Below are 16,352 nucleotides of genomic sequence, written 5' to 3' on the forward strand. Positions count from 1 at the left end.
ACCGACCAGTCAGCGACTGACCAGTCAGCGACCGACCAGTCAGCGACCGACCGGTGAGCGACTGACCAGTCAGCGACCGACCAGTCAGCGACCGACCAGTCAGCGACCGACCAGTCAGCGACCGACCAGTGAGCGACTGACCAGTCAGCGACCGACCAGTCAGCGACCGACCGGTGAGCGACCGACCAGTGAGCGACAGACCAGTCAGCGACAGACCAGTCAGCGACAGACCAGTCAGCGACAGACCAGTCAGCGACCTCACTTGGTCCTGAAGTGAACGTGTCTTACCTGCAGAGCTGCAGCTGTGTTGCATTAAGGCTTTGCAGTCAGAGATTTCAATAATAACAGAGTTTTGTTTTGTTTCTTGTTAATTTACTGTAATAAACCTTTGTAAAATACACCAAAATGCAGGAAATGGCATTTACTTTATTCAAAATTCTCTGGGGGAGGACCCCCCACCACCACCACCAATGCAGCCTGTTCTGTAATGTTCTTTATACAGAATGAAAGGTTAAATAACTGCAGAATAAAGAAATGGACTTTACTTAAATAATTATTTGCATTTCCTGTATTATATTAGTACATTTGGCCCGCAGCCCTCTGATAGATTTTAAATTTGGCCCTTTCAGAGAAAAAGTTTGGGCACCCCTGCTTTACGCCAGACAAACCGTTCAACCCGTCAGCAGCTAACCAGCGGTATCACGTGTTTCAGCTTTGGCGCTTCCTAAAACTTCTTACTGTATGAAAAGCTCTCAACTAACAGCACGTCACAGCGTTACACTGAAGATTCAGCATGTCCAATCTTTCTGACGAGGCACGCTCATGAGCAGCTTCGACACAAAAACGTGCTTTTCATGCACACTTGTTGTGTTTTTCTAGTTTAATTATTGCGCTTTATTCCACAACGTCTGCTTTCTTTGAAGAAAAAACTGTAGCAGGGATATAAAAACTCACAATCATCCAGGTCAAGCAGAGACATTTCTTTCTTCTCCTTCTTGACGGGTTTGGACGGAGGTTTGGACTCAGCTGCCTGGAAGGACATTCAGCTTTCAGCATCTCCATGAAGCTGGGCCACTTGGTGAAGCCATGAACTCAAACGAAGGTCTGATTTTTATGAACAGCGCGTTCAATGTGTACCTTCTTTTTCTTTTTGAGCTCCACTTCAGACTCCGAGTCCTCCGACTCTGACTGACTGCTCTCAGACTCACTCTCCTCATCCTCCACAGATTCAGACTCGGAGTCGCTCTTTCGTTGTTTACTCTTCTTCTCTGGCTTCCTGGCTTCTTCTTCGCTGCTCTGTTCACTGAAAAATGAAAGCAAAGATCAGTTCCAGCTTAGCTTTAGCAGTTTGTTACATGATGAATAGACAGGAAGTGATAACAGTTTCAGACTTAAAACTACAGCCACACAGAAAGAACTTCTTAAAACAGATTAAAAACTACAAAAATGGATTCAACACCTTTCAGTTTCTGGCTTTGGCTTCTTCAGTTCTTTCTTTTTGGTTTTCTTTTCCTCCTTCTCTTCCTCCTCGTCCTCATATTCAGAGTCTTCCTCGCTCTCGCTCTCCGAACCCGACCCGCTGTCCTCGCTGCCGCTGTCCGAGGCGCTCGCCGAGTCCGACTCTACGGAGGGAGTGAACGTGGGTCAGAAGGAGAGCGATATAAGACGGTTGTTGAAAAACTCCAATGATGATCGCAGCTACTCCTGATTCAAATCAGAGGAATGTAATGGAGAGCAAGCGACTTGAAACCGTCTCATCGTCAGATCCTTTAGGGGTTTAATCGTTTCTGTCTTCAGACACATTTTACGAAATGTTCCACAAAATAATCACTAACGTGTTTGAATGGAGGTTTCTTTCAGCTGCTCCCTTCAGGGCTCGCCACAGCGAACCAGCTCAAACAAAGACTTGGTGATTGTTTTTACGCCGGATGTCCTTCCTGACGCAACCACAGACCACCGAGCTACCACAGCCTCTGTGTGGAGCAGAGAGCTGCATCTAGGGCGCCCGGGGGGAGCAGGTGGTGGAGGTTAAGGGTCTTGCTTTAGGGCCCAGAGTGGGGCAAATGAGGGTGGAGGCAGGTGTGGATGGTTCACTTTTCTCATCCAACTTTTGATGTTGTTGGTTCAGGGAGTTGAACCAGTGACCTTCCGATCACAGGCTCACCTTCTCTAACCTCTGCGCCACCACTCCCCTTAGTTTTAATTAAGAGTGCTGGTTTGAAAACTGGTCTAGAATAACGTCATTGGGAATTTCAGCCGTATGTTTAAAACCCAAGCTTCACCGTGGTGTCAAGCGTTATACGAAGGGATTTCCAAGTGAAACGGCAGTGAAGAATGGTGAAGGCAATTAAAAACAGGAGAATTAAAAGGGTATCTTCTGCAAACATACCTGTCAGAAAAGGCCAAATTAAAGATAGATGAAGACTGTTTGTTATTTTGATTACTGGGATCAACAGATGGTCTTTAAGGACTCTTTCTTTTTAAAGTTCTTCATGATGTTCTTTCTTTGTATCTCGATACGTCAATAACGTGGACGCTCTCTCGAGAAACTGATGCACGCAGGTATCTCAGTGTTTTTGTTAGAATCACTTGGATAAAATTATTCAGAGTTTAGATTTGGCCTCAGTTTCAGTTGAAACAGATTCGTCTGTTCTCCAAACATAATGAATTACTAAGAATTAATTTTAAAACGTGGTTAATTTCACCGTACAGCTGTTAAAGGAACTGTTAAATTTTATGAATTTGTTTCTTTGTCTCAACAAAATACTAAACTAAAACAATACTTGTGTTGAATAATTTTTGTGTAATTTTTTCCCCATCCACACGACTCAAATAAAATCACAAAAAAAAAAAATCACATTCTCACACAACCGCATCTTTTGTGGACTTCAGTTAAAGTAAGGGAGGTCATGGTGCCGCGGTCCCAGGTTACCGCTGTCAGCAGACTCCGTCGGCCCCGATTCTCCCTCTGAGTCCGAGTAGAACGGCTTCTCCGCTTTCTTCTCCTTCCTCTTCTCGCGACTGCTGCATTTGGTCCATTCAGGCACCTGATGAAAGGAAACGGTTGAAACCATCAGATCTGTCTCGGCGCTCTCGGCGAGCAGCGTAAACGTGGGCGGATCACAGGAGCGTGGCCATGAATGTCTCTGCCTGGGCGTGATGCAGCCAATTGAAGCCATCCACAGCTGCTGCTGATATGCTTTTAGATCTCCCGGTGAGAGAAGAAGAAAGAAACATCACTTCAGACGCCAACGATTGTACGGAGATCACAGAAAAAAGACGAGCACCAGGTGTTGCCTTCATGACCCTTTGCAGAAATGGTTTTCTTTTAATACAGGGAGCATATCCATTAAGAGAAGTGATGTCTTTGAGAAGGAGCGACTTTCCTCCCACACTTTACTCACGAGGCAATCTGCTCTTTTTGGGACCAGACTCATTAACCAGAACCGTCCGGTAATGAGTGTGGACATCTCCCCACACCATTTAAAGCTCACGCTCGGTGCTGCAGCGTCTGCGCGCCTCCTCTCCTGCTCAAAGAATCACTTCTTCAATGGTCACGACAGAGGAAGAGGGTTGTTTCAGGTGGCTCAGCTAAGCACAAAAAAACAGCAACTATAAGGCCGGGTGTTAAAAAGCACTGAGGGGTTTTAGCGGCTGTGTGGGTTGAGGCTCAAGGACGTGTGGCTCTTCGCCGCTAACGGACTCACACTCGTTAACGTTGTGACTCTTTCGAGCAGCGTAAAAACCTGGCAGACGTAGAAAAGTAAGAGCGGGATGCAGATGAGTTAAAAAAGGAAGGAAGGAGACACTTTCAGACAAGTTGTAAACAGACATAGAAAGGTTTCAGAGTCTGGAAACAATAAACAAATAAATAAAAACGTGTGAGCAGATTGGACAACAGAGACAAAAGTTCAACCCCAAATGTTAATAGAGCACACCCAGTTAATGCTAACGTGTCTAATCAAGCACTCCAATATAACTTTACATCCTAAACATCAAACGTCAACAAATAATATTGAACAAGGGCGTTTTGTTGTGAACATCTTCAGCAACAAAGACTGAGCAGGGATGAAGAGGAGGAAATGACAACCTGAGTGAAAGTACGACACACAACGTCACACAACGTCACACAACGTCACACAACGTCACACAACGTCACACAACGTCACACACGTCAGAGTCACGCCACAAACTCCAGGTGCAGAAGAAGAAAACCAGGACGGTCAGCTGAGAACATTTCAGGTTTGTTGGACTGCTTTGTGTCACGTGGACTTTATGTTTTCCATCCCTCAATAAACTTAGCTCCAGTCTCACGAAGCAGAACACAGCTGAACCTTCTAACGGAGCTTCCTGTCCTCTGGCGTCAGACTGTGCACAAAGTTTGGGCCTAACGCTGCGGGAGTTCTGCTCCATCAGCTCCCTGCAGCCACATCTGAGCATCGACCAGCAGCACCTGAGGGTCGTCGGCTCGATGAGCGAGAGGAGCATCGAAGGCTGCAGAGGACATGCAGTCAGCGCTGGAGCATTACCTGCCAATGGTAGTTGTGTTCTGGCCTTTTACTCGTGAAGTTTAACTAAAGATTAACTGACTTTGTATTTGTCGTGTTTCCAGACGAACCCCTGATGTCCTCCTGTCCCCTGGATTCTCCTCTGTGGACCTCAAGCTCTCCTGTGCCTCCTCAGCTGCCTCCACGCCTTCCTACCACTGCCTGCCATTGCTCGGATGTTCTCCTTCTTGGCCTGGAACCACCGGGTCATCTCTCCACCTCTGACTCCTACTCCTACCTACTGTAAGGAAAAGCAGCAGCAACATTATCACCCCTGCTCACAGTCCATTTCTCTTTGCTCTTCAGGGTTCCAGCTCCCTCCCTGGCACAACTGATGATTTATCACTTTGTAAATAAACACTGTAAATATATTTGGAGTCTTGGTATCTGTTCTCTTGTATCTGGGTAGAGCTGGGCGATATCTTGATATTTTAAAAACATCTATATAATTTTTTTGCGATAAAAGACTATGTCGATATAAACAATAGCCCCTCAACCACACGCTCCCCACCGCTTCCTGCTTCTCCAGGAGGTGGGTGGGAGACATTTAGCACAAGTAAGCAGTAAACAACACGATGGCTCAGTGGTTAGCACTGCTGCCTCACAGCAAGAAGGTCAAGGGTTCAATCCCCGGTTGGACCTGGGTTCTCTCCGTGTGGAGTTTGCATGTTCTTCTCGTTCTTGCGTGGGTTTTCTCCGGGTACTCCGGTTTCCTCCCACAGACCTAAAACATGCATGTTAGTCTGCCTTCAGGCCCAGGCCTCCCTTGCAAAAGATCTCAATGGGATTTGTCTGGTTAAATAAAGATTAACAAATAAATAAGTAAATAAATAAATAAACAGGGGAGATACATGAAGAAACTGCTGCTGTACAAAAAGAAAAACAATGGCTGTTCTTTCGGAGATGGTTTGGATTTAAACTGTCAGATGAGCAGCAGAAAAATGTTTCCTGTAGACAATGCTAAAAACAAGTCCCGATAGAAGGTCAGCACTACGAATCTTTTTAAAACAGCGCTAGTGGCGTATGAAGCGTGCGTGAAGCTGCAGCTGCACGTCTGACAGGCTTCAGCCTCCTTCCCTGAAACAAACCACGGTATAAAAACTCATTTAGCCGTGCTGTGCCTTATGAGAGGAACAGTGAGGTGTTGCCTGTATTTAACATTTCAGAGCTCTCTGACACACAATTAGCTAAAAGTAGAGGTGAGTAAGAAGGTATCTGATGTCATCAACACCATCAGAGACAGAGAGAGAGCAAAATGTGAAGCGAACAGGAAGCAGTCATCAAAATAAACACCACTGCACGCCCAGACTCAGCCGGCACCTCTCGCCAGTCTCCCAGCAGGCCGATCCTCCCTTCTCCGGTGTTTATGACCTCCTCGGTCTGTGGAGGTGATCCGTGCAGGAGGAGAGAGGAGGCTGTCAGAGTCAAGGCTTCAGAAGTTACACGACCCCCCCCCCCCCCCCCGGACCAGTATTAACAGTTACAGCAAGACGCTCACTTTCATGATGACCCGGTGACAGAACCAGGAGCTGCTTCAAGGACCACGCGTGCTTTTATTTATTTTTTACAACTTCTTAAGTTAAAAATGTTTGTTCATTGCAAATCATTTTAAAAGCATGACTCAATTATATTTTAGATTTTAATACTGCATAGATGATGCAAAACATCAAAACTGGCTGCAAAATGATTGATGTTTTTTTAAATGATAAAGAGCCTAACTCATATTCAAAGAGTCAAATTTGGGGCTTTTTACTAAAACTTTACTCGATTAATAACCAAAAAGTGGGACAAATTTAGAACACAGTTCTCATTCTGGTCGTTTATATTATTGCTTTTTAACTATTTATTGATGATAGACTATGTATAAACTTCTGTTTGTAGCATTGCCAGTGCAGGACTAGTTAAAGAAATACATTTTTCATTGGTATAATTTGGTGTCTATTATTTATTTAATTTCCCTCCGGGATTAATAAAGTATTTTTGAATTGAATTTATTTGACTTATCTTTCCTAATCTACATAAGATAACATAAAAACTGAATGTGTTGTATATGTGTCAATATTTTATTCATTTGAATGAGAAATTGTTCAAATGCTGGTGAACATTTCAGGCAGACGGTAGGTGAAATAATTTGGGTGTAGAGAAGAACGTGTGCTGATCTGTGAACTGTCAGCTGCACGACCTTCTCGTGATTCAAACAATGACGGGGTTTAATCCACGTCAGGCCAAAACTGGAGGGGGGGGACATTTCTGCAGACGTAGCCTCAGTAATGATGTGCGCTGTCAGAAAATCAATTGGACTGACGTCTACGTCCAGCAGGGAGGTTCTGATAAGGCCGTCTGATCACAGCTGCGCTTCTACCTTCTGTGTGGGAAGTGAACAAAATCTGTCATTTATCTTCACTATAAGAAAAAAAAATCACATTAAAACAGTATTTTTATATAACTCTTTGACTTATGGAGAAAAATGACCTGTAATGAACTAAATCTTTGTGGCACCAGGCAGGCGGAAGTGATTCGTGGCTTCATCTTGTAACCAGCGCGCTACGTTGGTTCACAGTCTGCTGGTTTCGTTACGCAGATCTTTAATGGTCATTTTATAAAGTATGTGAACGTTATTGATCAGTGCCCTGAGATGGTGTTTGTTAACGCTTTATAAACAAACTGGACTGGAAGAAAAAGGACAAGTTAAAAATGAAGAAACGTGACTTTCCACCGTTTGATTAATACAACACAAACGAACACGTGTGACAACAAAAATCAAACTGGAGGTCGGCGCTGACGCTTAAATCAGGAGCTGCGACGCTCCGGTTTGATTTCACGTCTGCTCAGAACACAGCGCTGCACCGACGGCACACAGACCGGACGGGACGGAGAAAAGAGGAGGGAGGTTGAAAGGCTGTGCAACTGGTTTATATGGGAGTGCTTTAAGACTTCAACTGTTTCTGTTCAGAAAAAATGACCAGGAAACGATTTATTGTGAGAACAGACGCTCTGGATCAACTGTTGTGATCATAACTAGAAAGTTCCTGGAGAAACTTTGACGGGGACTCCATGAGGCGGCCATTTTTAAAAATTTAATTTGACAGTACTTTGTGTTGGAGTTCTCTCTCAGCTACCACCAAACCACATTTCATCTCAATATGGAAAAAATCAACGAGTTAAAGTCATGTTTTATTTTAAGCTATGGAAGCCATCTTGAATTTTTGATTTGGATTCAGCCCAATTCAGCTAAAATGTGCTCTCTCTACTTCCTTTTAGTAATTTCAGCTTCTTTTTGCCTTTTTAGCTACTTTTTGGCTGTTTCTTTGCTAATTTCAGCTGTTTTCAGATTATGCACACATTTCTGTGCTCATTTCTTCTTCTTTCAGTCTAATTGGGCAATTTTTTTTGCTATCTTCTGCTAATTTAAGCTTGTTTTTTTAGAGGTTTTTTTAGCCTTTTTTTTTTTATTTTTTTTTAGCAAATTTCAGTTGTTTTTAGATAACTTGCACATTTTGTGCTCATTTCTGCTTCTTTCAGCTAACTTCTTTCTATTAATTTTAGATTGTTGTGCTCCTTTTAGCTCCTTTCTGCTAGTTTCAGTTTTTCAGCTACTATTTAGCCGTTTATGCTAATTTGAGCTTTTTCAGCTACTTTTACATTTTTTGCACTCATTTCAACTTTTTTCAGCCTAGTTCAGCAAAAACTTGCTCTCTCCACTTCCTACAGGTAATTAAAGTTTTTTCTGCTTTTTTAGCTACTTCAGTTGTTTTTTGTTAATTTGAGCTTTTTTCAGATAATTTCCACCTTTTTGTGCTCATTTCTGCTTATTCAGCAAATGTGTTCTTTCTGCTTTCTTCTACTAATTTAAGCTTGTTCTAGCTTTTCAGCTACTTTATTTTAGCATTTTTTAACTAATTTTAGCTGTTTTCAGATAAATTCATGTTTTTCATGGTAATTGTTGCTACTGCCTGATTAACTTCTTTCTGCTCCTTTCAGCTTTTTCTTCTATATCAGCTACTTTTTAGCGGTTTTGTGCTAAATTGAGCTTTCTCAGCTAATTCCACATTATTTGAGCTCATTTAATCTCCTTCCACTTCCTTCTGGTAGCTTAAGCTTCTTTCTGCCCTTTCAGCTACTTTTCAGCTATTTATTTTTTCTAATTTCAGCTTTTTTAGCCAATTTTCCAGTTTTTGTTCTACCGTAATTTCTGCTTACCAGTATTTAAACATAATTCAGCAAATATGTGTTTTTTCTGCTTCCCTCTGCTAACTTAGGCTTGTTCTTCCATTTCAGCTACATTTCAGCATGTTTTTAGCTAATTTCAGCTGTTTTTCAGGAAGTTTTTGAGCGATAAGAATTCACACTGCATTTTCGCAGGAAAGGCTTTCTCTAGGTCAGAATGTGTTGTGCATCGCTGTCAGGCACTAACACACCAAATTTCAGATCAATACCTTTTAAAATAGCTGAGTTATCGTGTGTTTCACTTTTGACTAAGGCGGCCATCTTGAATTTTGGTTTGAGTTAGGAATGTATAGCAACTCGCTCTCAGCTACCAACATTCTAAATTTCAGCTCATTGTCTCTAAGATTGAATGAGTTATGGTCAATTTCCTATGAAAAACGGCGTCTTTGCGGATTACGTCGTCATGGTAACTTGAAACACCAATAAAAGTACAGGGTGCTGAGCTGGTCACATTTTGTGGGGACACGCTGCGGTTCAGGCAGCATTAAAGTTGCTAAAAGAGCAAGACTCTTCAGGTGGCTGCCTTTGTAGGCAGTCCCCTGTCACTGAGGGCTTCCTCCTCTTTTCTCGTGTGCTGTTGGCTCAGACAGATGTGAGGAATGATGCTGATGGGGCGAGTGAGCTGCTGCCCATCAGAAGCATGTGCGGCAGAGAGGATGAGAGGAGCTCACAGCTTCTGACTGTTTCCATCATCATGCTTGTTTTTTAATCTCCTCTGAGGAGCTGACGCAGCTTCCATTTGGCAGTAATGAGAACCAAAGCGGATGCGTGCTGCTGATGAGCCGTTCGTGTTAATAAGCGGTGAGTGAATGAACGATGGTCAGTGACAGAGGAGCCCATGTTATATTGGAGTTAGTGTTAAGGTGGAAGTGAAGCTTGTGCGACTCTATCCAAGTCCTCTGAGGCACTGCTCTGAGGAAGAAGCAACCCTCACTCCCCTCCATCTTTCCAGCCCCCCGGAGAACCAGAGGGCCCCTGTGTCTCTGTATGTTACTGTTCCCACTGCACGCACAGACTCCTTCACCTCCACGTTGCGCACGGAGGGGTCGGGGGCGGCTTCGGGCCAGTCAGGCAGCTCCTGGTAGCCACCAGCCTTGGCATTAAGCAGGTGAGAAAGAGAACCCAACTGGAAATGGTCTCGATCTGCAGAAACACAAAGTGATGAGTCTTAGAAACAAGAGCGCAGAGGCACACGGGCACGTTGTACGCCCGTTTAACTATTACACAACAATCTATAGCAATAGCCTGGACTAGCAAAGACCTTGTAAAATATTTGACCTTGATTTGTGACCTTAAACTTAGAGTTGGGGTGATGAGTAGATCACATGGCACACCCCCTTAGTTCTGCTGCTATAGGCTTAGACTGCTGGAGGACGAACTGACCACGTGTCTGCTGCTCTGCTCTACCTGTTTGTATTTGTAATTATTTCTATCTTAACATGTTTTTTGTCTTTCTTCTTATAGAAAGTACACCTGGACCTGCCATTAGAGGTGGGCGATATGGCTCAAACATAATATCGTGATATTTCAGAGCATTCCGATGATAACGATAAATTTAGTGATACAACAACAACAACAGAAATCAGTTATTCATTTGACAAAATTAACTTAAGATGTTGTTTTGCAATATCTTATAAAAAGATCTGAAGCTCTTGACCTTGACCTCTCTAAGTGGCTTTAAGAATCTGTTGGACTCCTGGCAGGGACCAATGCAGACATGTTCCTGATTTCAGTTTTCTACATTCGCTTTAGAATCTAGCTGTTTTTTGCTACTTTTTACTTTATTTAGTAAAGTTTCAGTCTCAAAGTATAAAAAAGAAAAAAAATGAAAATGATCCTCATGTTATTTAGATTGAAAAAGTCTGCACAAAATATAGATCAGAAATAATCCACCACAAAAACTAAAGTGCAGGTGCAGTTCCCAAATAAACTAAATAAAACGAAGCTTAAGATCTGCATGAATGTAACAGAAAGAAAAAATATGTTGCTTTTAAATGATATAACTTCCAAAACTTGTGACAAATGCTGAAAACAAATGAACTGCTGCCTGAACGGACCGCTGATCACAACCATCAGCCAGTTTCCGGATCCTCAGCTGGTCTCGAGGTTTGAGCTGCACAGTTCCCAGTTCCCAGTCTCTGTTAGTGCACAGTCGGACTCAGGTACGGCTCCGCGGTCAGACTTGGCCATAAATCAGTGGTTGATGCATTCAGTGGTTCCCCTCCCGTTATACAAGTGGGGTGCCCCCCCGTCTCAACAGAACCGAGAGCACAGTCTACGAACCGAACAGCGCGCACCCGCCGCCCCGCTCGCCTGCACTGACGTAGCTCCAAGTTAGCAGCGCACTAGCTAGAACGCTAAAAGCAACGTCTTCTCTCACGCTGACCGGCTCGAAAACTGTGGCGACGGCGCTCAGCTCAGATGTGTCTGTTCATGCCTTCACCGTTACAATTTGAATATCGCTGCATGACCCACGTGAGCGTAACCCGCTGACCGCTGCGTGGCGGGACGATGTATTTACGTCATGAAATTAACATATCATGATATAATTTATGTTCTAGGGCAAGTTTTTTTTTAACCGATATTATCGTGAACGATATGATGTGGCCTAGCTCGACCTGCCATTCTATGTTTGTTTCTTTAATTCCAATAATTTGTTTTAGTTCCATATTAAAATAATACAAAAGGACTGTGTAGCTTCCTCCTTGTTGTGATCAAGGCCGGCTCCAGTACCTTTGAATGGAGACTCGAGAACCGGCGCAGGTTTGAGGGCGAGGAACAGTTTCTTAGCGTACTTGCTGAGGGCCCCACTCTTCTCGATGGGCACGATGAGCTGACGAATGAAGCGTGCGCGGTCACGAATGTCGTAGTTCTGGTCGTATTTGGCCAAGTTGAGGACATACTGCGTCAGAAGTTTAGTCTGCAAGAAGGAGAACGAGGAGAATGAAAATAACTGGAGACGAGACTATTTGTGATAAAATGTGAAATCTTGAAAATGCACAGAGGACACACGTTACCGTCACGTGTAAATGGGTTCTTCGTTCCCTCTGTGCGTTTCTGAATTGTCTTAGCACCGTGTTAGATTAATGCAACTTCAATAACCTGTTTGGAGTTTGTGAGATACAGCTTGGCCGCCAAATTGATGATCTGCAACTTAACAATGTCCTCTTCGCTGGTGAACGACTTGGCCATCTTCCTGAGAACATCTGGGGCAATCTTCGGCACGTGCTCGCAGTATTCTCCAATCAGCCACAAGATGCTGGCCCGCGCCATCGGCACCTGCGAACACGTGCAGAGACGCGTTGGACTAAAACCTTTTCTTGCAACAAAATCTTATTTTTAAATAAAGCAACTGATGGCGTCCCTGTGCCTCTCACCTGGATGTTGTCTGTTAGTTTGGCCATGTGCTTGATGATGTCGCTGTGCTTCTCTGGCTGCATCTGCAGCAGCTTCTTGATGACGACCACCGACTCGGCTACCACCAGCTCTGCAGAAAAACACCATTTGATCAAATATATATATACCTGTGTATGTATATATATATATATATATATATGTTTCTCTTTTATAAAGTAAACTAGAGAAATTACATTTCCTTTGAAAATGCAGTGTGAATGCTTATTACAGAGGAACTTGCTGAAATTAACTAAAACGTGCTGAAATGGAAGAACAAACCTAAATTAGCAGAAGAAAGCAGAAAGAACACATATTTGGTGGAATAAGCTTAAATGAGTAAAAATTTGAACAAAATTTAGGAAATTAGCTAAAAAAAATGAAATTAGTAAAAAGAAAGGTTAAAAATTAGCCAAAAGGCAGAAAGAAGCTTAAACTACCAGAAAAAAGCGGAAAGAGCTGAAATGAGCTAAAAGAAAAATAATAAAAAGTGGAATTGGCTGAAAAGCAAAAATTAGCATTGAACAACTAAATAGTAGCTGAAATAGCAGAAAAAGCTGAAACTAGCAGAAATAAGTTGAAAGGAGCATAACAAGCTGAAATTATCAGAAGGAACACGTTTGTCCAATAAGCTTAAAGAAGCAGAAATGAGCACTAAAAAGTGGAAATTAACTGAAAAAGGCTGAAATTAGCAAACAACAGCTTAAAAGCAGCTAAAAAGGCAGAAAGAAGCTTAAATTACCAGAAGGAAGTAAAAAGAGCACATTTTTGCTGAATTAGGCAGAAAAAAGTTGAAAGTAGTGCAAAAAACGTGTAATTAGCTGAAAAAGCTTAATTAGAATAAAAACTGCTAAATAGTAGCTGAAATGGCAGAAAAAGCTGAAACTTGCAGAAACAAGTTGAACGGAGCATAACAAGCTGAAATTTGCAGAAAGAAGTTAGAAGCACAAAAATGTTGTAATTAAAAAAAATAATCTGAAAGGAGCACAAGACCGCTGAAAAAACAGCTGAAATTAGCTGAAATTAGCTGAAAAAAGTTTAAATTTGCACGAGGAATCTAAAAGAAGCTGAAGCAGAACAAAATGTGAAAGGCGCAGTAAAAGGTAAAAGTAAAAAACAGATCTAAAGATTTGAAGGATGTAAAATGAGCTCACTTCATTTTCTGAGGAATAAAAATGACAGAAAAGGCTAAATATTTCAAAAAGCTAAAGTTGCAGCAATACCAAAAGTCATAGCTGATTGTCCTGAAAGAGCTGAACGTTTCTGAAATAACGATTTGTTGAAATAGAACAAAAATTGTGGAACGAGAAAGATGCAGAAAAACGTACGGAAGACAAATGGATCACAACAGTGTGAATGCTTCGTAAACCTTCACACTGTTATAGTTTATAGCGTGAATAAACCATCAAACTATACTGTATAGCACAATTCACTTCATGTAAAAACCTCGCTCAACCTGAGAAGTGTTTCAAAAAAAGAAACTTGCCATCTCGGTTGGAAAGTAGCTGCACCAGACCGTTCAGACAGGTGTCCCTCACTTCACCGATGTTTGTCGCACAGCGGCCAATAGCTTGAATTGTTGCAGCCACAAAATCTTTATCCATGCTTTTAATGTACGTCTGTCAGGAGAAAGGCTGACTCAGTGTGGCAACACATACAGGACCCACTGCTGGTGGGTTCATCTTTATAAATCTGTACAAATGGCCTGGTCCCATACCTGAAACTCTCGGAGAATGGTGGAAATGTTTGTCTCGTTGGCCAGGTTGGTGAGAACCTCCAGCTGAAAACAAGACAACGAAAATGAGATTTTCACAAACTTGTAGAATAAAAACCTTTTGGGTTTTACGAGGCAACAGAGCCAAGAGAAACCTTGAGAACTTTGATCTGAGTCGGGTCTGTGGAGCGGATGTAGAAGCTCTTCAGGTATGGTTCAAACATGCCCTAAAACACAGAGACAGGAAACCTCAGCAGATCTGTCGGCGCTTAGCGAGCTGCATGCTAATGGGACCAACCAGCTCCGCTCACCCGTCTCTTAATCGTCATCGTTGCCACGTTCTGAAGAACCACAAACTGGACTTCACTGATGGAAGAGAAACATATTAATTTATATTTAAACAGATTTATTAAACGGAGCAGTTTTCTCTGTTCCCACTGACAACCTGAGTTTTTCATTTCGGACCACAGTTATTTAAAGTTCTGGAGGCAACAGAAAACCACCAGTGATGCTGTAGGGCCAACAAGTAATGGCTCGGGGGGGCCACAGTTACTGAAAGACAAGAGCTCAGTGGCCGGACCTCCAGCAGTTATTGTCATTAAGTTTGTTTTATGGTTTAAAATCTAGTTTTATTTAAAAGTGAACTCATAGGTGGGCCAAACTGAGCTCCCCCTTAGGCCTGATTTGGCCCCCGGGCCGCCAGTTGAATTTCCCTGTGGGCTAAAAACCACGTATTAAAATAGAAACATGACGTGAAATAACCTCTAAGCACCCCGCAGTTACTTTTAAATAAGCATTACGCATAATATCGCACAACAAACTTTAAATTTTTCTTCTGTGTGAAGTTTTTTTCAGTAGCTTGTGGCTTTTATTTTTAACAGGACTACAGTAAAATAAGCAGAATACACGTGTGTACACATGTACATGCGTGTCTTTATAGGGTTACCAACCAACCCTTAAAATGCAGCATCACCCTGTAGCTGAAACTTTAAAAAACTAGTGTAAACAGGAACCCACTCTGGTCCGTATTTTCAAGAGTTCGTGCACATTTCTTTACAGATGATAAATAAAATCGGTAGGACGTTGATAAAAATAATAATAACTAGTTAAAGGCGACTCCGTTTCTCCTCCTAAGCTGTTTGTTACATTTCACATCCGTTCCAAGAATCCATCACTGACTGGTCAAAAGTCACGAGTTGGTGACTAACGCCTGATGAGAGAAGCAACGTCCATCGAGCTGCTAGAACATGCACAAACACAGCGCTGAAATAAAATCAGGAACTTCTCAAAACAATAAAAACCTGCAAAATTACAGACGAAAACATTCAATTTTGAAGCCATTTTGAATCAGGTTACCTCCAAAGGTTGATCAGTTGTAGACCACTGATGACTTTCTGGGAGTTTTATAAAAAATGCCCATGGCTGACATGCATGTGTGGTGTGTTCCTTGGTCTTCATGATGCTGTTTGATAATTAATGTAGCAAACCTCTGCGATGAGATGAATTTATGCTGAACTTAAATGACACACAGGTTGACAGTTGTTATGAATTTGGTCACTTTTGAAGACAGCTGGCTGCTCTGGGTTGATTCAGGAGGATCAGAGTAAAAAGCTGCGTGTACGCCACATTTTTTACAAAACAAAGTTTGACAACCATGGATCTTTTTTTTTTTTTTTTACTTCCCAATTATGCACTAATTTGTGTTGGGCTGTCACACAAGATCCCAGTAACAGACTTTGAAGTGGTTGTAACATGAAATGTGGAATAGTTAAAACATCGTGAATATTTTTTTGGGGTACGGTAAAGACACCCAATCCCTAACTGCACCCCGGGTGCTTCCATAGCTGTGTAGTGAACTAAGCCTCAGGTCAAAATCTGGCCCTGAGGGCCTTCCTGGGACAGGAACTGTTATTTCATTGATTTGAGTCCAGAAACACAAATTAAGTTCATCCAGAGACTTTCTAATTGTATCCTGCACTGATCAATTGAAAGAACACTCTCTTTTTTATTATCATTACTATTTTACAATATCTTGATAATCAAAAGTGTGTTTAGTTCAAACCATTTTAAATGTTGAAGTGAACTACTCATTTTAAATCAACTGTGAAACAGTATAAATGATTTTTAATCCTCATTCAAAGTAGAAATCAAGTTAATGTCTGTTACAAGAGTAATGATGCATTTTTGATTCTCTGTCTGAAATGAGCAAGTCGTGATGTGGGTCAGAAGTCAAGTTTCGATCAAAAACATGTTTACTGGAAAGAAATGTCATGTTTAACTTTTTCAGACAGATAGAAGGAAAACTGGCTCCAAAAAGTCTCATTTCTTCAAAACATCTTTCTGTCTGTTCTTAAAACATCCCACTGTTTTTCTGACTTTTAATGACCCTCTTACGTCACTAAGACCACACCCCTGTTGGTTCGTTTCAACCAATCAGGAAGTTCTCAGAGGAACCGGAAGTGACCTCTTTA

At 42.1% G+C, this 16,352-nt stretch overlaps 1 protein-coding gene across 1 annotated transcript in view; it reads right to left on the reverse strand.

Moving 5' to 3' along the window:
• The window catches only part of LOC119415918 (AP-3 complex subunit beta-2), a 60,694-nt gene that overhangs the window by 7,164 nt on the left and 37,178 nt on the right, over nucleotides 1-16,352 (reverse strand). Inside the window, exons 9-21 of the mRNA XM_037683087.1 lie at nucleotides 14,193-14,247; nucleotides 14,037-14,108; nucleotides 13,885-13,947; nucleotides 13,654-13,786; nucleotides 12,152-12,261; nucleotides 11,877-12,053; nucleotides 11,508-11,694; nucleotides 9,787-9,917; nucleotides 3,708-3,746; nucleotides 2,933-3,047; nucleotides 1,460-1,622; nucleotides 1,138-1,303; nucleotides 955-1,030 (exon numbers count right to left, since the gene is read on the reverse strand). Coding sequence (XP_037539015.1) covers nucleotides 955-1,030; nucleotides 1,138-1,303; nucleotides 1,460-1,622; nucleotides 2,933-3,047; nucleotides 3,708-3,746; nucleotides 9,787-9,917; nucleotides 11,508-11,694; nucleotides 11,877-12,053; nucleotides 12,152-12,261; nucleotides 13,654-13,786; nucleotides 13,885-13,947; nucleotides 14,037-14,108; nucleotides 14,193-14,247 — 1,487 coding nt within the window. The remainder of the gene's footprint in view (nucleotides 1-954; nucleotides 1,031-1,137; nucleotides 1,304-1,459; nucleotides 1,623-2,932; nucleotides 3,048-3,707; nucleotides 3,747-9,786; nucleotides 9,918-11,507; nucleotides 11,695-11,876; nucleotides 12,054-12,151; nucleotides 12,262-13,653; nucleotides 13,787-13,884; nucleotides 13,948-14,036; nucleotides 14,109-14,192; nucleotides 14,248-16,352) is intronic.

The sequence above is a fragment of the Nematolebias whitei genome, chromosome 10 (genome assembly GCF_014905685.2).
Source record: "Nematolebias whitei isolate Nwh7 chromosome 10, NemWhi1, whole genome shotgun sequence".
Classification (NCBI taxonomy): Eukaryota; Metazoa; Chordata; class Actinopteri; order Cyprinodontiformes; family Rivulidae; genus Nematolebias; species Nematolebias whitei.